At 35.4% G+C, this 25,921-nt stretch overlaps 2 protein-coding genes across 6 annotated transcripts; both read left to right on the plus strand.

Moving 5' to 3' along the window:
* The first annotated feature begins 262 nt into the window (after nucleotides 1–262).
* Nucleotides 263–6,152, plus strand: LOC100854950 (ABC transporter B family member 15). 3 transcript variants are annotated; one of them, XM_003633790.4, is made up of 7 exons: nucleotides 263–609; nucleotides 710–764; nucleotides 865–1,043; nucleotides 1,139–1,596; nucleotides 1,879–2,419; nucleotides 2,900–3,796; nucleotides 4,533–6,152. In XM_003633790.4, exons 1-7 carry the CDS (start codon nucleotides 397–399, stop codon nucleotides 5,916–5,918), a joined length of 3,729 nt encoding a protein of 1,242 aa, XP_003633838.1. In that variant the 5' UTR covers nucleotides 263–396; the 3' UTR covers nucleotides 5,919–6,152. The 3 variants fall into 3 exon arrangements, with proteins under 3 accessions (XP_003633838.1, XP_019080921.1, XP_019080922.1); XM_019225376.2 differs by having other exon boundaries at nucleotides 519–609; nucleotides 717–764; nucleotides 867–1,043; XM_019225377.2 differs by lacking the exon at nucleotides 263–609 and having other exon boundaries at nucleotides 705–764; nucleotides 867–1,043.
* A 6,932-nt stretch (nucleotides 6,153–13,084) lies between these two features.
* On the plus strand, nucleotides 13,085–25,532 carry LOC100254234 (paired amphipathic helix protein Sin3-like 2). 3 transcript variants are annotated; one of them, XM_002281755.5, is made up of 24 exons: nucleotides 13,085–13,283; nucleotides 13,374–13,451; nucleotides 14,091–14,285; nucleotides 14,378–14,558; nucleotides 14,644–14,742; nucleotides 14,857–15,030; nucleotides 15,122–15,422; nucleotides 16,418–16,554; nucleotides 17,610–17,685; nucleotides 17,769–17,798; nucleotides 17,885–18,078; nucleotides 18,172–18,326; nucleotides 18,525–18,646; nucleotides 18,764–19,018; nucleotides 19,625–20,302; nucleotides 20,447–20,532; nucleotides 20,622–21,248; nucleotides 21,347–21,447; nucleotides 21,538–21,676; nucleotides 21,756–21,908; nucleotides 22,036–22,199; nucleotides 22,489–22,600; nucleotides 24,591–24,764; nucleotides 25,182–25,532. In XM_002281755.5, the coding sequence occupies exons 2-23, from the start codon at nucleotides 13,378–13,380 to the stop codon at nucleotides 24,723–24,725; spliced, it is 4,188 nt and encodes a 1,395-aa protein (XP_002281791.2). In that variant the 5' UTR covers nucleotides 13,085–13,283; nucleotides 13,374–13,377; the 3' UTR covers nucleotides 24,726–24,764; nucleotides 25,182–25,532. The 3 variants fall into 3 exon arrangements, 2 of the variants coding, with proteins under 2 accessions (XP_002281791.2, XP_059598843.1); XR_787643.3 differs by lacking the exon at nucleotides 22,489–22,600 and having other exon boundaries at nucleotides 13,113–13,283; XM_059742860.1 differs by lacking the exons at nucleotides 22,489–22,600; nucleotides 25,182–25,532 and having other exon boundaries at nucleotides 13,113–13,283; nucleotides 24,591–24,880.
* Nucleotides 25,533–25,921: the final 389 nt, after the last annotated feature.

Consider the following 25,921-nt stretch of genomic DNA (forward strand, 5'->3'; position numbering starts at 1 on the left):
TAGCTGGGGGAAATATTTCTTAAAATAGAAAAAACAGAGAGGCGGAGGAGTGGGACCCATGAACCCAAAACGGCGTCATTACTGACGAAATTTGTATTAGATATTAAAGTCAACCATGATCTATGCGAAGCACATGTTCAAGGAGATTAAAGACGAAAAATACACATGAAATCAGTATTCTAACCACTTTGTACAACAACAAATACAATTCTCACTCCCCATTTCTATTATATATACCCATCGCTCCCATTCACTTCTTCTCGCACTAGTATTTGAAAAGGACAAAAACGTTTTTTGGAAGCAAGCAAACGGTAGAAAGTAGAAAAGATCGAGCACCCAAGAGGGTGGTGGTTTGTTGAGAATCTCCACTGTTGTTTGTTGTGTGTGGGGGGGGAGATGGGTGGGAGGAAGAAGAGCAATGGCTCTGTACGGTCCATTTTCATGCATGCCGACGCTGCAGATTTGTGGTTGATGGCTTTCGGGTTCCTCGGAGCTCTGGGTGATGGGTTTTCCATGCCGGTGGTTTTGTATGTGACCAGCGAGATTATGAATAATATCGGCAGTTCCTCAACTTCTGCTGCTGATGCCTTCGTTGATAAAATCAACAAGGTCCTTTGTTTTTCTCTTTCTCTTTCTCTTTCTCGATTTATGTATACACAGGGGTGTATGTATAATTAAGCTAACCGGGATTTGGGGTTTTGGGTGACAGAATGCAGTGACTTTGCTGTACATTGCTTGTGGGTCATGGGTTGCTTGTTTCCTAGGTGGGTTTTACTTTGATTTTGTTTTTCCTTTTTTGTGTTTTTTCCAAGGTTGAGTCAGAGATTGAATATTGGACTTTGCTCGTTTTGTTTTGATTTTCAGAGGGTTATTGCTGGTCAAGAACAGCAGAGAGACAAGCCACAAGGATGAGGGCTAGATATCTGAAAGCAGTGCTGAGGCAGGACGTGGGCTATTTCGATTTGCATGTGACCAGCACAGCAGAGGTCATCACCAGCGTCTCCAACGATAGTCTCGTGATTCAAGATGTTCTTAGCGAAAAGGTTGGTTCTTTCAATGCTGCTGTGTGTCACATGTTCATGATTTTGTTGTTGTTTTTTTTTTTTCCAATCTCACTGGAATGAATTCATCTCTGCAGGTCCCAAACTTCTTGATGAACGCTGCGACTTTCTTAGGAAGCTACATAGCGGCCTTCGCTATGCTGTGGAGGCTAGCTATTGTGGGCTTTCCCTTTGTCGTTGTTCTTGTGATTCCTGGGTTGATGTACGGACGGACACTGATGGGCCTGGCGAGGACGATCAGGGAAGAGTACAATAAGGCTGGTACCATAGCAGAGCAGGCCATCTCTTCCATCAGAACCGTTTACTCCTTTGTTGGAGAGAGCAAAACCCGGTCTGATTTCTCTGCAGCTCTCCAAGGCTCTGTGAAATTGGGTCTGCGCCAGGGTTTGGCCAAGGGCTTGGCCATTGGCAGCAACGGTATCGTTTTTGCCATATGGTCTTTCATGAGTTGGTACGGTAGCAGAATGGTCATGTATCACGGAGCTCGTGGAGGAACTGTTTTCGTCGTAGGGGCTGCCATCGCTGTCGGTGGACTGTAATAATCTTTCTTCTTCTTCCTTTTTTTTTTCCATTTATTTTTATTCTTCAACCTGGGTATTTTTTTATTTTCGCAATATTATTCGGAAAATACGTTAACTTTTCCAGATTGGGGTGCCCATATCCTCTGTTCTTCTTTACCAGCCACCATCCATGAATTTTCGTTATACTCTTCAAAACCCGTCATCACACACCAAACACATTCTCTGTTTCACTCCCATCTTCTGCTTTTCGCTCAAGAAAAAAAAAGCTAATAATTTCTGTTATTCTCAATTGTCAGATCACTGGGTGCCGGATTATCCAACCTGAAGTACTTCTCGGAAGCATGCTCAGCCGGAGAGCGAATAATGGAGATGATAAAAAGAGTCCCAAAGATCGATTCAGACAACATGGAGGGCCAAATCCTAGAAAACGTATCTGGGGAAGTGGAATTCAGACACGTAGAATTCGCGTACCCATCACGGCCGGAGAGCATAATTTTTAAAGACTTCAATCTGAAGATCCCGGCGGGGAAAACAGTGGCATTGGTCGGAGGCAGCGGGTCCGGAAAGTCCACAGCGATATCTCTGTTGCAGAGGTTTTATGACCCACTTGGTGGGGAGATTCTTCTTGATGGGGTGGCCATTGATAAGCTACAGCTCAAGTGGGTGAGGTCACAGATGGGCTTAGTGAGCCAAGAACCAGCACTTTTTGCAACCACCATTAAAGAGAACATACTTTTCGGAAAAGAGGACGCTGTAATGGAGGAGGTAGTTGCTGCTGCCAAAGCTTCTAATGCTCATAATTTCATTTGTCAGTTGCCTCAAGGGTATGATACCCAGGTTCGTTCTACTTTCCTTGTCGCTTCCCTCACCATCTCCTCCCTCCTTTTTCTTTTCCTTTTTTTTTTTTTTGTCCTTTTTCTTCTTTAGCTAGCAACTTTGGTTTTCGTGCATCTTGTAAATCACTTTTTACCGGACTCTATCATCTAATGAATACGTTTTAAAATACATCATATTAAGCCTACGCACTTCAATTCTTTATATACACGTATAGTATACTATAAATTTATTATTTATTAAGCAAATCAATGTGGACATTTTCCCTAACTTTCATGGAGAACCACTCATTATAACAAAATTTAGTTCATAATTAAAATTAACATTATATAGATTTCATGATCTGTGAAGTGATCCACTCATGCCCATCCTCCCTCAAAATTTAGGTTCAAGCAAATATTAAAAATGTTTTTTGGAATTTATTATTATCATTATTGGAAATTTGAAGTAAAGTAATAATTAAAAGATAATAAACGTGTGCAGGTGGGGGAGAGAGGAGTTCAAATGTCTGGAGGCCAAAAACAGAGAATCGCCATTGCACGCGCCATCATCAAAGCCCCACAAATCCTCCTCCTCGACGAGGCAACCAGCGCGTTAGACTCCGAGTCGGAGCGAGTCGTCCAAGAAGCCCTAGACAATGCGGCCGTTGGCCGCACCACCATCATCATCGCCCACCGCCTCTCCACCATCCGCAACGCGGACATCATCACTGTCGTCCAGAATGGCCAGATCATGGAGACCGGCTCTCACGACGACCTCATCCAGAACGACGACGGACTCTACACTTCCCTCGTCCGCCTCCAGCAAACCGAGAAGTCGGAGGCCCCTTCACTCCCGATCTCCTCAACCGCCGCGATCTCAACCAGCATGGATCTCCACAGCACCAGCAGCCGCAGGCTCTCTCTTGTCAGCCGCTCGAGTTCCGCCAACTCAAACGCACCAAGCCGGCCCGCCGGAGAAGTATTCACTGCGGCGGAGCAAGACTTTCCGGTGCCGTCTTTCCGGAGACTGCTGGCAATGAACCTTCCTGAGTGGAAGCAAGCTAGCATGGGATGTTTGAGTGCAGTCTTGTTTGGTGCCGTTCAACCAGTGTATGCATTCGCAATGGGATCGATGATATCGGTTTATTTCTTCCCTGAACATGATGAAATCAAAAAAAAAACCAGAACATATGCGCTTTGTTTTGTTGGATTGGCTGTGTTCTCCTTCCTGGTAAATATCAGCCAACATTACAATTTTGCAGCCATGGGAGAGTACCTGACCAAGCGGGTGAGAGAGAGGATGTTTTCAAAGATTCTGACTTTTGAAGTAGGGTGGTTTGACCAAGACCAGAACTCCACTGGTGCCATTTGCTCTAGGCTCGCCAAAGATGCCAATGTGGTAAGTTCATTATTTGAAATTTATAAAAAATAATTATTAAAAAACTCAAAATTGACGTCACTTTTGCCCTTTTTGTGTTTTTTTTAGCCAAATTATTAGAACTGTGAATGATAAACTTTAATAGATGCCGGACATGCAATGATTGAAGGAAATATAACCCACCTTTGGACCTCTTAATTTATGAAAAATTATTAGGTATATTATATTACCACCCATCTTGTTTTACCTATGCCTCTATGCTTAAGAAAATGTATCTTTTGCCAGACTTTTAAGTAGACTGAAAACAATATCAAGTTGTCGCCGTATCCAAGGTGCTAACTTTGGTTCAAAGGCATAGTCACCTTCATTTTTTTAAAGCTTAAAATTTTTGTAAATTTATGGCTGGGAATGTCCACGATAAGGTCATGTGTGACGTTATGTCTTTTGTATTCATATTTTTTTTAATTGTTATTCTTTATATACCAATCATGTTTAGTTTGCAATGAACTAGTAGCCTGGCTAGATGGTGACTTGTTTTTAGCTTAAACTATTGGAACACGCTAATCACTGATAAATTAATTAAGATAGTTTGATCATTGATTATGTTCAATGATTAAAAGAGTCTCTGAGGCTATGGGCAGACTCAATCCAGCTTCAGGATTGGGTCACCCTATGGCCCTAGAGGCATGACCAACAACATTAACAACATTCATTACGTGGGCATCTAGTTATGTTTATTTGTGATTTTTTTCGGCAGGTGAGATCATTAGTGGGTGATCGAATGGCGCTTCTTGTCCAAACCTTCTCAGCTGTGATCATCGCCTGCACAATGGGTCTGGTCATTGCGTGGAGACTTGCTGTGGTGATGATAGCGGTTCAACCGCTGATTATAGTCTGCTACTACACAAGACGGGTGCTTCTCAAAAGCATGTCCGCTAAGGGTATCAAGGCCCAAGAAGAAAGCAGCAAGCTTGCCGCTGAAGCAGTCTCTAATCTCCGAATCATCACAGCCTTTTCATCCCAAGCCCGAATCCTGAAAATGCTTGAGGCCGCACAGGAAGGTCCCCTACGGGAAAGTATCCGTCAATCATGGTTCGCTGGGATCGGACTCGGAACCTCCCAAAGCCTCATGACATGTACTTGGGCTCTGGATTTTTGGTATGGGGGTAAGTTAATCTCACAAGGCTATATTTCATCAAAAGCATTGTTTGAGACATTCATGATCTTAGTAAGCACCGGCCGTGTCATTGCCGATGCCGGAAGCATGACCAGTGATCTCGCCAAAGGGTCGGACGCGGTTGGTTCGGTTTTCGCAGTCCTTGACCGCTACACACGAATAGAACCCGAAGATCCCGATGGTCACCAACCCGAAAAAATAATTGGTCGAGTTGAAATTCGTGATGTGGACTTTGCTTACCCGGCTAGACCTGATGTACTTGTGTTTAAAAGCTTCTCAATCAATATAGACGCCGGAAAATCAACGGCACTTGTAGGACAGAGTGGGTCTGGCAAGTCAACTATCATTGGATTAATAGAAAGATTCTACGACCCACTCCAAGGAAGCGTCAAAATCGACGGTAAAGATATAAGGTCCTATCACCTTAGAGTACTAAGGAAACACATCGCACTAGTGAGTCAAGAGCCCACACTGTTCGCAGGCACCATAAGAGAAAACATTGCTTACGGCGCATCTGATAAAATCGACGAATCAGAAATCATCGAAGCCGCAAGGGCAGCCAACGCTCACGATTTCATTGCGGGACTAAAAAATGGCTATGATACGTGGTGTGGTGACAGAGGAGTACAACTCTCCGGTGGGCAGAAGCAGCGTGTCGCTATAGCCCGCGCCATACTAAAAAACCCGGCGGTGCTGTTGCTTGACGAAGCTACGAGCGCACTGGATAGCCAATCAGAGAAGGTGGTGCAGGATGCTCTGGAGCGCGTGATGGTGGGGCGGACGAGTGTGGTGGTGGCCCACAGGCTGAGTACCATACAGAATTGTGATCTCATAGCGGTTTTGGATAAAGGAAAAGTGGTGGAGAAAGGGACCCACTCATCCTTGTTAGGAAAAGGCCCCAGTGGTGCGTACTACTCGCTAGTGAACCTCCAAAGGAGGCCCAACACCTCCAACATGGTCAACTAGAGGGCGAAGATAAGATGCCTTTGCGATGAAATAGGCTTTTGTTTGCCATCATAAGACATATTCATGGAGGCCCAACAATCTCTGCATACCAAAAACTAAGATATTTGTTTCTCCAATCAGAAGTCGACCCTCGTCTTCCATTATGTTGTGCCTCTTTCTTAGTAAATATTAATAATAATAATAATGCTACGTGGTTGCTGTATAGAACAACAGCTATCCAAAAATTAATTTCAATTTTTGTGTCATTGTCCAAACTTGAACAATTATTAACATTTGGAATGTTTGTGAATAGAGACAAAGGATGGAATCTGATATGAGATTGCAGCACCACCCGCCAAAAACAAAAATAAAAAGTCGATTCTTATGTTGGGGTTCAGCACACAACCAACTCCAATATGAAATGCAATCATGGCAAATTGAAACTTAGATATTTTACAGGTAATATGGGAGGTACTCCAATATCATCCATACGGAGATTCGAGGCCCCGCAAAGATGGTTCGTCTTTGTCTCTCTCTTGTTGGAAAGAATCACCCTACTCTCTAGTCTTAACAAATGGGGATAAATCGAGGTGAAATTTTAAGGATCTTTGTGTTGTCCCGCAAAGATGGTTCGTCTTTGTCTTTTTCTTGTTGGAAAGAATCACCCTACTCTCAAGTCTTAACAAATGGGGATAAATCGAGGTGCAATTGTAAGGATCTTTGTGTTTTCATGTCATCCAAAAGAGTTGGGATGGTAATCAGCCTGACCCATTTTGATTATTTAAACAGTTTCTATCTTGCTCCAAAAAAATACTCTTTATTTTTTACATGGTAGAAAAAGAGAAAAATAAAAAAAATAAAAAATTAAATAATTTTTTATTCTGATTTGAGTTTTTTCTTTTTTCTTTTTTAATGTTACTGATGGGTGTGTATAAAAGAACCAATTCCTTCGTCATCCCCATTAAAGAAAAAAAAAATAGATATTTTCAACAAAAGATAAGGTGCACAAGTCAATTCGAGGGAGTTTAGGTTTGTACGACAGACAAACTTCTTGATCTCAGGCATTCATCCAAGGTAATAAGGCCTCGCCACCTTTCAAGTTCCATGATTGCTCATCACACTAGTTTCTTACCAGACACACGAATTTGTGTATTGCTTTACTGGCTGTCACTATCCACTGAGATTATAATGGTGAAAACATGAATTTCTGCAATGCCCCACAGCCCATGTCTGGTCAATGACCAAGTGGAGGCGTAATGACATGTGTCTTGGTCCATGTATGGAACAATAAGAATATGCGTCTTATTTCGACAGTATTAGACTCCATTGATTGATTTCAGGATTCAGTATGTGAAAGATCCTTTTGATGGACTGTGAGCAAGCTAATGCCCAAATTCCACATAGGCCTCTTAATAAAAAGCCAAGACCAAGCCCAAGCCCAAATACTATGGGCTACAGAAAAGAAAAGGCCCCAAAACTCAAGTTGCTCTCAATTCAATGATTGAAATTTTGCCTTTTTGGTGTTTTGGCATATGGGCTATATAGGGGCTTTTTTAACTTCTGTAGCAGTTTTAAAAAATAATTTTTTTAAAATGGTAGTTGAGAAAATATTGATAGATCTACGCAGTTTTGGCCACGTGGAAGGTATCTTTTGAAGAGACACCTTTCACAAATTTTAAAATCATGGAAGAAGTGAATTTAAGTTAAAGGTGTCTCTTCAAGAGACACCTTCTACAATTCCAGAAATTTTGATTTATATTAAAGGTGTCTCTTGAAAAGATACTTTCCACGTGGCAAAAAATCTAACATGCATTAAAGGTGTCTCTTCAAGATACACCTTCCACAATTTGACAAATTTGAATGTCTCGTAATTTTGAAGCTAAAGATGTCGCTTGAAGAGACAACTTCTACAATTCTTAAAAATTTTAATTTATACAAAAGGTGTCACTCGAAGAAACACTTTCCACAATTCCACAAATTCCAATCTATATATACTAAAGGTGTCTCTTCAAAAGACACCTTCTACAATTCCAAAAAATTGGATTTATACTAAAAGTGTCTCTTAAAGAGACACATTCAGTATAAACCTAATTTTTAAAAAATTATGGAAGGTGTCTCTTCAAGAGACAGCTTCAATATAATTCTATTTTTTGGGAATTGTGAAAGGTGACTCTTGACATCTTCCACAATTTAAAAAAAAAATTTGAAGAGACTTTCCACAATTTTCATTCAAACACAGGAAAATTTCAAATTTATGCTGAAGGTGTCTCTTGAAGAAACACCTTTCACAATTCCTAAAAAAATGGAATTATACTTAGACGTCTTTCATAATTTTTTAAAAATTGGGTTTATACTGAAAGTGTCTCTTCAAAAGACACTTTTCACAATTTCCATTCAAATAATGGAAAATTTCGAATTTATGCTGAAGATGTCTCTTGAATAGACACCTTCCACAATTCCCAAAAAAAATGGAATTATACTTAGACGTCTTTCATAATTTTTAAAAAATTAGGTTTATACTGAAAGTGTCTCTTCAAGAGACACTTTCCACAATTTTCATACTGAAGATGTTCTACGGGTCTCTTTGCTTTTGTGCCATTGGATTTAAATTTCAAGAATGCAAAACCCCCAATGAAAAAAAAAAAAAAATGCCTTTGTTTTTTTGCTCCTTGTGCTTTCTGGAGATGTTCTACAGGTCTCTTTGCTTTTGTGCCATTGGATTTAAATTTCACAAACCCTAAATCCACAATTTTTGAGCCAGGCTGAAAAACACAACCTTTCCTCACAAATCATGATCAAATTACCAAATACAATCTTATGTTTTTTTATATAAAAAAAAATTGGACTGACGAATATTGTGTCGAAACCGGCGGAAAAAAAATGGAAACAAAATTCTCAACTTTCCCACACTTTCTTGGCAACCAAACAGAATCACAACAAGCCGAACCATAAAAAAATTAAAACTTTCTCCATAATTTTTATCATACTCGATTTCATTGTTAAAAAAAAACGAAAACTTTAATTTTTTTCAACTTTTCCACACTTTCTTGGCAGCCAAACAGAATCACAACAAGCCAAACCATAAAAAAAAAATGAAAACTTTTACAGAAAAAATCGGGGGCAATGGTCTCTCAGATCTACACTTCACTTCCTTCCTATTAGTATTGAGGCAAGGATCTCCACTCTGTGATTGGCATGCGGGAAAATGGGTTTTGGGACAGAGGACAAAATGATTTTTGAAGCAGAGAAGAAAAGAAGAAAACTGGCTGGGGAAATGGGTTCATCCTACGTGTTATCCTACGTGTTAAAAAGTGTCGTAGAATTGGAATTATTTTCCAATCTATGGTATTTTAAAAATTATTTTTTCCAATTGTTGTATATTTATCAAGAATCCGGCTATATTGCCATTCCACTCAGCTCACAACTCTAAAATGGAACTCACTTTTCAACCTTTACTATGTATTTTTTCTGTCTTATTGTTTTTTCTTGACTTGAAATTTGAAACAAGAGGGCTCCCCTATTAATCATCAACCATATTGTAAAGGAAAATGTTATGGCTGGGCATCAGATTGTTAGAGGCAGGATTTCATATTAATTTAGGCTTCTTTTTGAACATGGGGAAACCTCAAAACCAATTAAGAACAGTAGAGAAAGTGTCAAAAAGTGCATAACCTGTTTTTGATAAGAATGAACAAAGTAGTTTACATAGAGAGTCACATCCATATAGACACTGAGAAAGGGATTTTTACCTATATATTATCGTCTGTTGGTACCAAAAGTCCCTTTCTTCTTCAACTTGAGCCTTCAACTTCAGCGTTACTGAATTGATTTAAGACACTTCACCTATCTAACATTGGTAAAATAAGACTGCATGTCCCTCATGACTTGAAAAATAATAATAAAAAAATCTATACATATAATTAGGGGTTTAATCCAATTTGAGTTCAACCTAAATATTAGTTTATTTGCATAAAATCCAAACTCGACCTAATGTTTAATCGGATTTGTCTTATCCAACTCGATGTATAATTCAATTTACTTAACTCAATGGTGAAGATTGTAATTAGTGAAGTGGTTTTCTAAGGATTAGAAGTACTTGATAACATTTAAAAATAAATTTTATTAAAATTAGACATTTAATAAAAGTTTTAAAAATCATGTTTTGATGGCACTAAAAATATTTTTTTATTTGCATAAAAAAACAAATTGATTGTTCATGAAAAGGTTTTTTTAAACAAGTGCTAAAAGCACTTTTACACACATCTTCGTTACAATTGCACTATTTTTAAAACAAAACTCTAAAACATAAGATTTAACATCTATAATACGAGCAAATTCGTCAATCATTCCATTTTTTTTAAAAAAAAATCTTTTAAGGGTCGCTGCCTCTTCCAACTCCTATTATTTTTTCACAATCACCGATCAAATATTAGGACCAAGTAACTCGACCGTGACAAATAAAACTAATTCACAAACTTCAAAATCTAATGTAAATAATATATTAAGATATTTCATACATATGATAATAAACATGCAAATCTTCTTCTCCGATTAATGAATTTTCACTCCATGGTAAATTTTTTGAAATGATTTTGTATATATATATATATATATATATATATAATGGAATAATATGCAATTTTCTTACAAGATTGAAAACTTTCAAAAGCTTAATAAAAAAATGAAGTTTCACATAAATAACATTGCTCCTAATACTCACAAGTCATAATAGAGCATACTCCTTGCTACCTAACATGTACTGTTTGCTTGAAATCTTGTCCTTTCTTAGATGTATTTAAATGGACTACATAAACAACTTGACCTTGCATCTACTTGACATTTCTAGTTATATTTAACCAAGGCTCCCTCTGGCTCCTTGTTGAAGGATCTCATGAATGTGAAACAATATAAGTAATTTTTTCATTCTTTAATTTCAATTTGGGTGAAAATATTTTTTGATTTTGTTTTCAATATTTTGGGTTGGATGGAAGTTGTACTAGCCTTCTTATTAAAGTCTGTTTGCAAACTATTATTAAAAATAGTTTTTTTTTTTTTTTTTTTGCAAAAATATATTAAAAATTGTTTTTTTAACTTAAATTTCTCAAAACATATTATTATTTTTAAAACAAATTTTATATATTTGCAGTTTTTATTGCATAAGACTAAAAACATGGATAATATTTTGAAAACTTTTTACATTATACATATAAAAAATAAATAAATAAATTTTATTTGAATTTTTAAATAAAATTTTATTTAAAAAAAATGATCGAGAACCATGTTTAATAATGTTTTGAAAAAAATATTATTAAACAAATCAAAAAATCAAATATCATGGGTGAATACATGTTTTTACTTAGAAGTGTTCAAAGTTGTTTATTCTACTAAACATTAGAAAATAAGTTAAAAACTATTATAAAAAAATATTGTTCATAATTGTTTTAAAAAATAGTTATCAAACAATACCTCAAAATTTTAGGATATGGTTTTGACTCGGAATGTATAATATACTAATGAGATATTTTTATAAAATAAAAATTAGTTTGTTTTGTTTTATTTGTGTTTATTTTTATTTCTTATTTTTAGATAAATTATTTTATTATTATTTTTGTTTGTTTGTTTTTTTAACTTGTTTGGTTACATCCTACATAGCCAATAAATAGTGAAATAATAATAACTGTAGGGGATGATTACTAATTTGAAAATAGCATTTATGAATTTGAAATAAAAATTGAGAAAAAAAAATATATAAAAGTGAGCATGGCTCACTTTAAAAACCTAGGTGTTTTTTTCCCCCTTAAAAGATCATATATTTATTTTTATTTTTTTGAAATTGAAAGAAAGATAAATAAATTTTAAGAAATAGAAGAGAAAATTTTACTTAAATTTAATCCTGTATTTTCTTACTTTTTTCTTAAAAAAAAAAAAAATCCTATATTTCATTTTTATTTATTGTTTCCCTCAAGTTTATTGAGATCAAATAGAGCATAAATTTCATTTTGGAATCCTAAAATAATATTTATATTTATTTTAAAAAATGTATATTTACTATAACATTAATTTAAAAATAAAATCATAAAACAAGATAATTATTATTAATCATTGATAATCATTTTATTATTCGTAATAAATGTTGAGATTTTTTTACTTATTTTTATTTATTTTATTCAACCAAAAAATAAACATCATCAATAGTCTTTTAAAATTAGTAAAGTAAAATGTTATTTCACGACACAAAAATGACTTAGAAATCTTAAATGTATTAGGATTGGAATTTGAAATATACTAATTTTCAAAAATAACTTAAAGGTTATATTTGGTTTGAAAAAATTAAGGGAAAAATTGATAGAATAAAATAAAGATAAAAAATAAAAAGAAAATAAAAATAGATATTAAATCAATAAATTATTTTTTATGTTACTTTAAACCTATTTTTATGTTACTTCATATTTGAATTAATTTTTGGAAATTTTAATTTTTTTTTTAGCTTTAATAAAAGTTTTTATACTTATTTGAATTATTTTATTTATATAGCTAAATTCGGAAAATGTTATTTCACTAAAACAAACTTTATTTTTGAACTTATATAATAAATTAAGAAGCTTGGTAACTATTTTTAAAAATAATTATGAAAAATAGTTTTTAATAATAGTTTTTCAAAATTATTTTTTGATTTTTGTAGAACAAAAAATATGTTTGAAAACCTAAAATATTTTTAACATATTTAAATAAATATATATATATATATATATATATATTATTTTTAATTATTTTACATGTTTATATAATTATTTATTAAAACAATTTTAAGAAAACAAGTGAAAATAATATAAAATAATTAAAAGATGTTTTATAAAAATGTTGTGTTTTGATTATCAAATATGTTTTTTGTATTTTTTATTCTAAAAAATAGTTGCCAAACAAATCTTAAGTTTTTATGTTTAATATAACTTTTCAAGTTATAAGTTATAACAAAAAAAAACACAAAATTATTATTTTTATATAAAGATTAAATATATAAAATTTTTTAATTAATTTTAAATATTTTTTTATTTCTCATAGTAAAATGTAATACAAGAAAAAGTATTTTCCTTTAGTTATTTTTATATCTTTTAATATTTTTATTTATTGAACAAAATATTGCATAAATATTATATATATATATATATATATATTAATTATAATATAAAAATGAAAATATAGATATACTTGTTACAAATATTCCTGTTGGTTTTCTGAAGTTAGTGTTCCCTAACGTGGAAGAAAGAAGAAATTCTATTATGAGACGAAGCTGATACAAGGATTAAACTCTCTTCATTTTTCGAAGTAGATCTGCTCAGTTTGTTTCTTGCCCTATTTTCCCGAGAAACTCTGGGAAACACGGGGGTGGATTTTCTCGCCTTTGATTTCGAAAATGTGTTTATGTTTTCCCTGCGGTTCGTGATTTTAGTGAGAAAGTTGTTTTTGTTTTTGCAGAGGGATGAAGCGATTAAGAGATGATGGCTATGTAGGGTCTCAATTCAAACGACCGTACGGTTCGTCTCGCGGGGATTCGTGAGTACTATTGTTATCTGTCTCTCTGGAATTTTTGGATTGCTATTGGGGTATTTCTTTTAAGTTTGAATGTTGTGTTTTGATTTTTCTGGTAGTGAATTGAACCATAGTTGATCATGTTATTGGTAGTAGTTTGTTATTTGTTATTTTTTGGTTTGTTGTTTTGTTTGGTTATGTATGATCGTGGAATTTCGTGGATTTGTATAGGGTTTGCGAACGGGTTCGCCGTTTCTGATAGAAAGTTTTGAAATCTGTGGTGGCTTCTCTTCCATGTTTTGTTGTGTGCCTTTGATATTGTTTATCAGAACGGCACCCCTTTGGATTTGCCCTTTTATGCTCAAGTCATTTTGATGGAAACTGGTTCCTGGGGAAGAAAAAACATTGGGGTTTTTCTTTTTCTTGTGAAGGATATCTCAATAAATTTTGGATCTCTCATCAGTTAATTCCAGGAAACATATTGTCTCAACTTAAATTTATCTTCTTTCTTAAGGAAAAAGTGTCCTGGAATTTTTTTTTCAATACGTATTGACTAATAGCAGAATATAGATGGGACTGCAACTTTTGAAGAATGGATAGGTTGATCTACCTGGATGATTGTTGGGTTTTTGATTATTTATTATTTATTTTGTGGCAATGAAGCTATGGGCAACCCCAAATCCCTGGTGGAGGAGGAGGAGGGGGAGGAGGGGGAGGAGGAGGAGGGGGAGGTAGCATGCCGAAACTAACAACGACTGATGCCTTGACCTATCTCAAGGAGGTGAAGGAGATGTTTCAAGACCAAAGAGAAAAATATGACACGTTCCTTGAGGTCATGAAAGACTTTAAGGCTCAAAGGTACGAAATTTAGATCCTCACAAGTTTTCAATTAGCTCAGGGGTGTTGAATGAAACATCTTATACATTCATCCCATTGTTTTGTTTTTGTAGGACTGACACTGCAGGTGTCATAGCAAGGGTGAAGGAGTTATTCAAGGGGCACAATAACTTAATTTTCGGATTTAATACCTTCCTGCCTAAAGGATATGAAATTACCCTCCCAGAGGACGAACCTCCCCCAAAGAAGACAGTTGAGTTTGAAGAAGCTATTAATTTTGTAAACAAAATCAAGGTGAAATATTATATTTAATTGTTGCATTTTGAAATGCTGATTTCAGTTTGTAAGGGTTTCAAATAAAGGATTTGTTTTCATGCAGAAACGTTTCCAAAATGATGATCATGTCTATAAATCCTTTTTGGACATTTTGAATATGTATCGTAGAGAGAACAAGGACATACATGAGGTCTACCGTGAGGTTTGTTTCTGTTATCTTCTGTTTTGACCTTTAAATATGTGCTATTACATTTTAGGCAGTTTTCCTTCTTCAAATATTTTTATTCATGTAAGATTGTATTATATCTCTTTTCAGGTGGCCGTACTTTTCAGTGATCATAAAGACTTGCTTGAAGAATTTGTAAGATTTTTACCAGAATCTTCGGCAATGCACTCTGCTCAGCATCTTCCATATGGTCGAAACACCATCCAGCGTTATGATGAGCGGAATTCTTCTACGCCCACACTGCGGCAAATGCATGTGGACAAGGTAATTCCATCTTGCCTTCTTTCTCCTCTCTTTTCTGTTTTCCTTTCTGGTTCATTTATGATAATATGCAAATGGACCTTCTATCTTTCAGCAACGTTGCTGGCGGGATAAAATTATTCCTTCCCATGCTGATCGTGACTCTAGCATCTATCGTACCGATCTGGATGATGATAAAGCAATGATGAAGATACACAAGGAGCAGAAGAGACGGACTGAAAAGGAGAACAGGGATAGAAGGAATCGTGATCAGGATGATAGGGAGCCCAGTCATGAAAACAATAGGGACTTCAACTTGCAGCGTCTTCCTGAGAAAAGGAAATCTTCACGGAAGGTTGAAGGTTTTGGGGCAAATCCTATTTTGGCTTCATATGATGATAAAGATGCATTAAAAAGTGAGTCCATGATGCTATTTGACTGTTTAATCACATATTCGTGCTTGTTTGGAATGTTTCTGTGCATGTTATGTATAATTAGCCACTTAGGTTGTATGCATTTTATGTTCAGGCCTTGTAAGTATAAAAATGATTTTTTTTTTTTTTAACATATCATCTGACAACATTTATTTGTTGCCATTTTGTATGAATTTTTTTTCTGTGGGTTATTATCCCTTATTCATAAGACTCTTCTTGCTATGAAGAGATTGTGTATTGAACTCATGTTGACATATGGTAGCTGTGCCTAAGCATGTCTAGCACTCGTTCATGGTGATGCTTGCTAATGATTCCGCCTTCATTTACTCCAAATGCGTTCAGGATAGCACATGCGTTATGTTCTTTTATTTTATATTTCGTATAATGCTGTTACATCCTATGTTGTTTAATTTGTTATGATGCACTAGAGATGGAGCTAAACCCAGTTCAGTATATATTGTTTGCATGTTGTGGTTTCTAATATCTGATAAACTGGATCTTTTTTTACTGTCATTAGTGTTTAGTAGTTCCTGTGATTTTGTTCTATAACTGGGCTACCATTAGCTCCTTTCCCAGATGTTATCCTGCTCGAACTAGATTGTGGTTTTGAGCATTTGTCCACATATATTTGTTGAATATTTCAGTTTACTTTGCCATTCTTAATAAAACAAAAAATTTTCAATCTACTATTTCTAATAGTCAATATCTAATAATGATCTCAATAGAATTTGCTCATACTATATCATAAACACCTTGTCAGGATATTTGGTTAGTATGGTTTGATCCCCAAACTTGATCAAAGAAAATTTTGTTTTTCATTTGACTCTTTTGAGTGAATGTCTGTGCTCTATTGTAGACCTATGGTTTTATGTTTAAAGTCTCAGAGTTCATTTCTTTTAATTCTTTAGTAACCTTGTTTATCTTGCATTATTGTTCTTTTATTTGCTAACATTTTTTTTTGCCAAATCTCTTGACAGGCATGTGCAACCAAGAATTCATCTTCTGTGAAAAAGTTAAGGAGAAGTTATGCAGCATGGATGATTACCAGGCATTCTTAAAGTGCCTTCATATTTATAGCAAAGAAATAATTTCACGGAGTGAATTGCAGACTTTGGTATGCATTGCACAATCTGAGCTACTTAATTTTGTTCGTTGTTATCTATTATCCTTTAATCCTGAACACAGTTTAGATGAGTTTGATATTCTGCCCCTTTTTGTTTGACACTGCTTAATATATTCTCTGTCCTTATCAAAATAAATTTAAATGGGTTGGTGTTAGTTCTCACAGGTCAGAGCATTATTGTTTTCCCCTCTTTTACATTGCTGAATAATAAACATATGGTTATCCATTACTTTGTCAATATTTTGGGGAAAAACACAATGAAAAAAGCGTGACACACTATAGTTAGGTAGTCTACATCATAGTAACCAACTAAATAACATACATGCTAAGTGTGAAACACTTTAAATGTTGAGTATTTTTTTTTTTTTTTATCATAACAAACTCTAAATATTGTACTGTTATATTTTGTTTTTGGATAGCATAGGATGCGTTTGTAGAACTTGATGTCTGATGATGATTTTTTTAATCTGTCTCTTTGAGTTTTAAAGCAAGTAGTTCATAAACCTTGAGAAGTTCCATTTGTGTGGGAAAATATCCATGTGGAGGAAGTGTGCTTAGTGGAATGGTGGTTGAAAGTTGTGTGAAAAACACCAGAAGTCATCTTTCTGCTGCTTAGATAACTGGTTGAAAGTTGCCTTTGGGGCCTGGCTCAAGTGGCAAGGGGTTGGGTTGGGTTGGGGATGTGGGAGGTTCAAGGTTTGAGACAAAGCAAGGACAATGAAAAATGGTCATCTATTAGAAGAAAAAAGATTAGTTGAAAGTTAATTGCCAGATGTTAGTAGTTCAGACATCTTAATAAGTTTTTTTCTGGTAGAAAAATATTATTTCGAGGAAATGTGTTCTGTAGAATAGTGATAGAAAGCTGTGGAGAAAATAGTAGAAGTCATCTTTCTGCAACTTAAGCAACTAGTTAAAAATTTATTGCTAGAATGTTTGAAAAGAAAAGAATTCTTGATAGGTATTTTCACTTTTACCTTATCTTAGAAGTTGGCTTCAGTGATTTCCATAACTCGGATGTAATTTCATCTGAAGCTTTCTAATTTCAGGTTGCTGACTTACTTGGAAAATATCCAGATCTTATGGATGGTTTCAATGAATTTTTGGAACGTTGTGAGAATATTGGTAGGCATAAATTTACTATCTCTTGAGTTTTTTCTTTGGGTTCACTTTCTTAAAGGTTTTTCTGATTAATACTTTTCTTGCAGATGGATTCCTTGCTGGTGTTATGAACAAAAGTATGGAACATGATATGATGTCTTTTGATGTTCAAATTTTCTTATGTAGTTTATGAAATTTGATGATTCTGTTCTCTTGATGGCAGAATCTTTGTGGGATGAAGGACATTTATCCAGATCAATGAGAGCAGAGGAGAAAGATAAAGAGCAGAAGCGGGAAATGGAAGGAGCTAAGGAAAAAGATAGATGCAGGGAGAAGTATATGGGAAAATCCATTCAGGAGCTTGACCTCTCTAACTGTGAACGTTGTACTCCAAGCTATCGGCTTTTGCCAGAGGATGTATATAAATTTTATTTTATGCTTTTGTTAATGTGGATATTATCAAGGATGCCTATATGGTGTGCTAATTCTTTGATGCTTGTTGTTATGCAGTATCCCATAGCTATAGCAAAGGAGAGATCAGAGCTGGGCGCTCAAGTGCTAAATGACCAATGGGTATCTGTGACTTCAGGTAGTGAGGATTACTCTTTTAAACATATGCGCCGAAACCAGTATGAAGAAAGCCTGTTTAGGTGTGAAGATGATAGGTAATGAGTTTGTTAATAGTCTTTAGAAGGCCAGGTTATTATTATTATTATTATTTGCTTTTCTATTTTTATTTTTTAAATTTAGCCAATATTTTATGATATATTGAGTTTACTTATGTATTCAGCTTGGTAATTTTGATTCTTCCAAAGTTCTCTGCTTTGGTAAGTGATCTTGGAATCATTGTTTGATGCTTTCAGATTTGAGCTGGATATGTTGTTAGAATCTGTGACTTCAGCTGCTAAGCATGCTGAAGATTTGCTGAACTCCATCAGTGATAATAGTGTGGGGAGTCCAATCCAGATTGAAGGCCACTTAACAGGTTCTCATCTCTAAGCTGATTATGGGCAAATAATTTTCGGGATATCCGTTTTAACTCTGACCATTTGGTTTCTTTTGTTTCTGACTCTTTGCTTGTTTTCTTCACTTTTTCTTGTAGTTCTAAATTTACGATGCATCGATCGTTTATATGGTGACCATGCTCTGGATGCATTGGACACATTGCGTAAAAATACATCTCTTGCATTGCCGGTTATATTATCTCGCTTGAAGCAGAAACATGAGGAGTGGTCTAGGTGTCGCTCAGATTTTAACAAAGTTTGGGCTGAAATCTACGCTAAGAACCATTACAAGTCACTTGACCACCGGAGCTTTTATTTCAAGCAACAAGATTCAAAGAACTTGAGCACAAAATGTAAGTTGAACTTTGATGTAGAGAAAATGATCCATCCTTAATGTTAGGTAGCTCTTCCCAGTTAAGCCTTGATATGGAAAAAATACTTATATATTCATCACACAAAGGCTATAAAGCATGAGATATAGATTGGAGTCTCTTATAGTCATCATGTATGCATCTCATGTCCTCTTTTAATAAAAAGGCTAATTCCAAGCCTTAAACTTTGTGGCTCCGCCTCACATTAATGAGTTTTTTCACAGCATATTCTTAATATAGTATTGCATTCCATTTTGTGATTAGTAGTATCGAAGGCATGTTCTATCATCTATAACTTCTTTGATGTGCTGCTTTTTCTTTGATTCATTTTAAAAAAAAAATAAGATTGAGGTGGTAAAGTAAAAGTGCCTTCCAAAAAAAAAAGGGGGGTAAAAAAGGAAAAATCTCATTCAAACTATGTTCTATGCATAAAGCATGTAAATTGCATGTTAATCATATAAGAGTTTTTACAAATTTTTATTTTATTTTATTTAAAAACACATATTTTATATATTCTTTGATATAGTTGTTATTCTGGTGCTTCAATTCTTTATTTTTATGGGTCTTTTCCGTGCTTTGGATGCACAGCCCTAGTGGCCGAGATCAAAGAACTTAAAGAGGAAAAGCAGAATGAGGATGATATGCTTTTGGCCATTGCTGCGGGAAACAGACGTTTTGTAAATCCAAATTTGGAGTTTGAATACTCGGATGTCAACATTCATGATGACTTGTATAAGCTTGTCCAATACTCATGTGAAGAGGTCTGCACAACCAATGAGCAGTTGAATAAAGTTATGAGGCTTTGGACTACCTTCTTGGAGCCAATGCTGGGGGTTCCTTCTCGAGTCGACAGGGAAGAGGGTGCTGAAGATGTCGCAAAGGCAAGGCATGGTGCTGTCAAAAGTAGTGCATCAAGCACAGGTGAAAGAGATGGAAGCCCTGGTGCTGAGGCTGCTGTCATGAATTCCAAGCAACCAAATCTTGCCAGTAATGGAGATGAAAATGCTATACCAGAATCAGCAAACTCCTGCAGAGCTAGTTTGGTGAATGGGGATAGTTTACCCAAAGACGATCATGACTCAAGTCACATCTCTAAAGATGATCCTCCCCGGCTTGAGAAAGAGCTAAAGAATGTAGCTGCAACTGAGAAAATTTCTGGATTTAACATACAAGTTGGTTCTGGTGAACAATTAATTGATTCAAATGCGTCACTTGCTACTGGAGCAGAAAACAATCTTGGCAGAGCCCACATGGAAGTGATGTCAGGTTTGTCTATTGGGACCAGATATAAATAATGTCCTTTTCATGGTTTATGCTTTTGATTGATGTTACCTTGTTAAATTTTTGTATATATTTTTATCATTCTTTTTAAACATGTGCTGAAAAATCGAGATCATTTTAAATGTGAAGGGCATGTCTCAACTCCTTCAAGGCCTGGCAATGTTGCTATTGAGGAAGCTCATGAACACAAACCTGGTTTTGATGCTTCATCAGAGGTATGATTTTATAGTTGTGAGGACTTAGGATCCTCTGGCCTTGGTTTAGGGTATCCATTGTTTGATATTAAAGTATTTGTATGCTCCAGGGTGGTGATGTTATGAGAACAGTTATATCAGCAAATGGGGTGCTTTCTGAAGGCACTAAATTGAACAAATATCATGCAGAATCTGTTGGACCATCCAAAATTGAAAAAGAAGAGGGAGAATTATCACCTAATGGTGATTTTGAGGAGGATAATTTTGTTGTCTATGGAGATGCTAGTACCCAGGCTGTGCCTTTGGCAAAGCACAGTTCTGAAAGGCGGCAATTCCAAGCAGGTGATGGACAAGAGAGGGATTGCCAGGTTGCTGGAGGAGAAAATGGTGCAGATGCTGATGATGAGGACAGTGAAAATGTTTCTGAGGCTGGTGAAGATGTCTCAGCCAGTGAGTCTGCAGGTGATGAGTGCTCTAGGGGAGAGCAGGAAGAGGAGGAAGATGCAGAACATGATGAGCTTGATGGGAAGGCTGAGAGTGAAGGTGAGGCCGATGGAGTAGCTGATGCAAACTTTGTTGGAGGGAATGGTGTGATATTGCCATTGTCAGAACGTTTTCTACCGACTGTGAAGCCTCTTGCAAAGCATGTGGCTTCATCATTGCATGACAAAGAAAAGAATGATTCTCGGGTTTTTTATGGAAATGACACCTTTTATGTGCTTTTTAGGCTTCATCGAGTAAGATATGATTTCTTTCTCTCTGTTTTCTTTTGGTAGGAATGCTGTTTAGTTTTTTTTGCTCTTTAATTACATTATTTTCTTTCATAACTTGCCAGGTACTGTATGAAAGAATTCTATCAGCAAAAGTAAATTCCACATCTGCTGAAATGAAATGGAGAGCTTCAAAGGATACTAATCCTCCCGACTTCTATTCTAGGTGGTTATGTGACATGTTTTGTGTCTCTTAATCAACTTAGAAGTGCCTAATATAATATCATTTTTTGGTTTGTTCCTTTATGTGGTGCAGATTTATGAGTGCATTATACAATTTGCTAGATGGTTCTTCTGATAATGCAAAATTTGAGGATGATTGCCGAGCCATTCTTGGCAACCAGTCATATGTGTTGTTCACATTAGACAAACTGATTTATAAATTGGTCAAACAGGTATGCAGACTTTAAGTCCATTTTGTTCTTTTGTTCCTTGCTTTCCTGCGAAGGTTCTAAATTATAGTTCTTTCTGCAGCTTCAAACTGTTGCTACTGATGAGATGGACAATAAACTTCTTCAACTTTATGACTATGAGAAATCCCGGCGATCTGGGAAGTTTGTTGATTCGGTATATCATGAAAATGCATGTGTTTTTCTTCATGATGATAACATATATAGGTTTGAATATGTAAGTCCTTTGTGTTTCTGGTTTTTCTTTTAATTTATTTAATTTTAATTATTTGCATGGAATATGTGCTTCAGGTAGTACTGGAGACCTGTTCCTCAATATTTGAGTTGTTTTGTCTTTGTTTCAGTCATCTTCCCCATCTCGGTTGTCCATCCAGCTGATGGACAGTGGAAGTGAAAAGCCTGAGGTAGTTGCAGTTTCAATGGACCCTAATTTTGCAGCTTATCTGCACAACGATTTTCTGTCATCTCGTCCTAGCAAAAAGGAGCCACTTGGTATTATGCTTCAGAGGTAAGGGTTATCATAATTCAAGTCTACATAGTTCAGCAAAGTTTAGTGGAGTGTTTCTACTGCCCAGCCAAATGACATGCTTTGTAGCATGGGTTGAGAACCATTACAAGAAACATGGGAATTTTGATTGATGAAGGTCCAACCCACCAAATGGACAATGCTTTATAGATTGCAACTCATTCATGTTTTGATAAAAGAAGCTTTTAAGGATTGGTTGCATAGAGTAGATTTTAACTAGGAACTAATATTCATAACTATGTGACTTGCTACATTTAATTTATATTTACAGAAACAAGCATAAATATGGAGGTCTTGATGATCTGTCTGCTACATGCTTGGCTATGGAAGATGTTCATCTGGTCAATGGTTTGGAGTGTAAGATAGCTTGCACCTCATCCAAGGTATCTCGCTGTCAGTAGTTAGTGTGGAACTAAAATGTTATCAAAGATATGCTTTGTGATCATACAATAAACCCTTGTTTAGACTATTTGGGTATTTATGAGTCCAGCTTTTACATTATGCCAATATCCAGTGCCATTCTTATGTTAAATTTTTAAACCAGCGTGGTCTTTACATGTCGACCATCCCTTTGCATCACAGAATTTAGTGTTTTCAACTCACCATATTACCTCTTACACTGGTGTTGTCTGGCCTTCTGTTGCCAACTCTCAGTACACTATCCATTATCCTTCTATGGGAGCTAACTCTAAATTCCTAGAATATTGAGTTTCAATTCTAAGCTCACACATTTTAAAATCTAAATTCAGCTATGCTTTCTTTGATTATATGTCTTTTTTCTCTTCTTTTTTTTTTGATAGGCAACCAACAATATATTAAAGATGACAAAAAAAGGGGGGGCACACCCCAAGTACATGGGAGGTATACATAGGGAGTGAAAAAAGACAAAAACACCATGAAAGAGCATACAAAACACCCTCCCACTGACTAGCACACAACATTATGCACTATAAAGTATGATTGGCTTTTCAGCTGGTTTGTCAATTTTCCCTTTTATGCAGTGGTGACGCAACACAACATTCCAGAAGAACTTTCCTTCTTAATATGACCCATTTCAATTTTATAGATGAAATCTTCATCATACTGCATTTCCAGGAGAATAAAGAAAAATACTTCTTCCATGTTCCCCTTGTTTTATTAGTGACCATTATGGCAAAGAAATAAGCAATGCACTTTTCCTTTATCCTACAAAGTCACTACTATCCTTTTGTACTTGACTCTTTGTACAGATTATTATATACCTTAAATGCAACCATGATTTCATTGTTATAGCTCCAATTAGGACCTTTACATCTCATGGAGCTTTCCTTATTCTGGCAAATGTTCATAAGACCTCCTTGTCTTATTGCCATTTTGATTATTATGCTCTATCCTAAGTGTCTATGTATAATGGAGCTCAAGTGGCAAGGGGTTGGGGTAAGGATGTGGGAAGTTCCAGATTCGATCCCAGCAGGGACCAATAAAAAATATGATGATATTTCCTTCTATTCTTTTAATACAACCAGCCATATGGGGATATAACTATAGATACACAATTCCTCCCTCAAGGATCATGAATCAGGTAGGCCTGGAGCTAGAACCTTATATGTTTCCATTCTCAAGCAAGAGCACCTCCCAATTGTGCTGGCCGTGTGTTTCGAACATGGCATTGCCTAGTTCTTGAGTGTTTATTGTTTGTTTCCATTCTCTTTTGGATTTGTGCAATACATACATGAAATATTTTAGATTTTGGTTTGATTAGGCTATTTCTTGGACTCTCTTTGTAAACTTACATGTTGCACCGTCTTCTGACCGAGTGGGAAAAAATTTATTACCTTGACTCCTGTTAGATCTTAGTAAATTTCCATGCCTTTTTACAGCATATTTTTTTCTATTTTAAAGGTTATTATTGGAGCACATGCAGCTCACACTAGTGAAATTAGAAACCAATTGCATCACTGTCATTACAGGAATAAATGGTTACTCATTAGTTGCTTATGTCTCTAAGTTCTGTTAAAAGGGTATGCACTGAAGCCATGTAAAGGCATTGAATTAAAGACAAAGGGATGGTGTTGTAAATTTTGAGGATGCATTTCCTTCCTCATTCATTTCGTCAGATCTATATCCCCCTTTTGTTTTCTCAATAATCTCTCTTCTTTCTCCTTTTATTTTTTGGTAATATTATTTTTTAATGCATTCAACTGGGCCCATATTGGTAATATTCTTTCCCACACTGAGTTTTATCTATACTACTGGCGGTTTTGTTTCATTGCAATAATGAAGGATAAAGTTAATTGCAGTCGACATGTGCCCATAAGATACATACACATATGTTTGTTTTGTTTGTATTGGTTAATCATTTCTTTTTCCTGATATCAAAGTCTTTGTTGGCAGATCTCGTATGTTCTGGACACAGAAGACTACTTCTTCCGCACCAGATGGAAAAGAAGAAAGTTGACAGGGAGCGAAGTATCACAACGAAACTGGGCAAGAGTAGAACGATTTCACAGATTCTTATCAGCCTCATAGTTGTCTAATATATTTTTCAGCCGGACTGTTATGCTCAAGGTAAATGTGGTCTTTTCTCATTAATCACCACTAGTCTGCTGTGTCCTATTTAATATTCTTTATAAAAAAGGAAGAAAAAAAAAAAAACACTTGCATCCTTGCTCTTTTACAATCAATCTAATTTTTAAGATGTTAAGAAAGCTTTGAAGAGGGAATTTGAAAATAGAAAGCATGAGAACCTTATGTTTAAACCTATTCTGTTGGTAGTGTTAAAAGGGACTTTAATCATTGAATTTCTATTCCTATTAGTATAAAACCAGGATATCAAGTTTTTTACTAGAATATTTGGTTTTATGGGAATTTTCTGATAAGACAAACCCTTGTGTGATTTGGATTGAAAATATTTTCTGAGTGGTGTTTTGGCATCTTCATCCTCTCTCCCTAACATATTTTTTCAATATGGGTGGTTCATGACAGTGGATTGAAGCTCTTCAGCTGCAGAACTTGCCAGCAAAGGAAAATGATCCAAGTTGGTGGGAAAACATAGCAGAAAAGCTCTCACATTTGAAGGGCCAGGTGTTAGATTGTCTCCTGTTATATATTTATATATATAGCTCACATTTGAACTCCCAACATTTTGTCGATATGCTTCTCCTATCATTGTTACTTGTAGAATATAGGCAAAAGCTTTCCTTTCCAGGGTGTCTAGTGATATGGATGAATATGATGGTTGGAGATGGTTTAGGATTTTTGCAATGTATTGTAAAAAGGTTTCTGAAATAACGAGACACAGCCACACAACAGCCAATCCTTGTGGCTGTTTGAAAAGCTTCTGGACTTGTCTTGTAGTACATATAAATCCACCCATCACCTCCTTTTCTTCCCAAATGGGATGATACAAGGGAAATGTAAATTTCCTTAACGAAATTTACAAGTTGGGAAAAATATGGTTCTCAAAAATTTGTAGGGTGATGTTGTGATGGCCACATAAGCAATATTAAAGGGCTTTTATGTAATTTAGTATTAAAGGGCAAATATATATATATATATATATATATATATATATATATATATTTTGTAAAAATAATCTTACTTGTTGATTGCTTTTCAAGTTTAAATATTGGAGGAATTGGAATTATAAATTTGAGATGATTCGATACTTTTTAATCAAATAATTTTTTTTTATAAATTTTGTTTAGAATTGTTTTATTAAAAAA

This window comes from Vitis vinifera, chromosome 14 (assembly GCF_030704535.1).
Source record: "Vitis vinifera cultivar Pinot Noir 40024 chromosome 14, ASM3070453v1".
Classification (NCBI taxonomy): domain Eukaryota; kingdom Viridiplantae; phylum Streptophyta; class Magnoliopsida; order Vitales; family Vitaceae; genus Vitis; species Vitis vinifera.

Coding starts and splice junctions, on each gene's coding strand:
- LOC100254234 (XM_002281755.5), top strand. CDS start 13,378: ATGAAGCGATTAAGAGATGATGGCTATGTAGGGTCTCAATTCAAACGA. Junction 14,559..14,643: donor ATTTTGTAAACAAAATCAAG/GTGAAATATTAT, acceptor GTTTTCATGCAG/AAACGTTTCCAAAATGATGA. Junction 21,448..21,537: donor CCTCCCGACTTCTATTCTAG/GTGGTTATGTGA, acceptor TATGTGGTGCAG/ATTTATGAGTGCATTATACA.
- LOC100854950 (XM_003633790.4), top strand. CDS start 397: ATGGGTGGGAGGAAGAAGAGCAATGGCTCTGTACGGTCCATTTTCATG. Junction 765..864: donor ATGGGTTGCTTGTTTCCTAG/GTGGGTTTTACT, acceptor TTTGATTTTCAG/AGGGTTATTGCTGGTCAAGA. Junction 2,420..2,899: donor CTCAAGGGTATGATACCCAG/GTTCGTTCTACT, acceptor AAACGTGTGCAG/GTGGGGGAGAGAGGAGTTCA.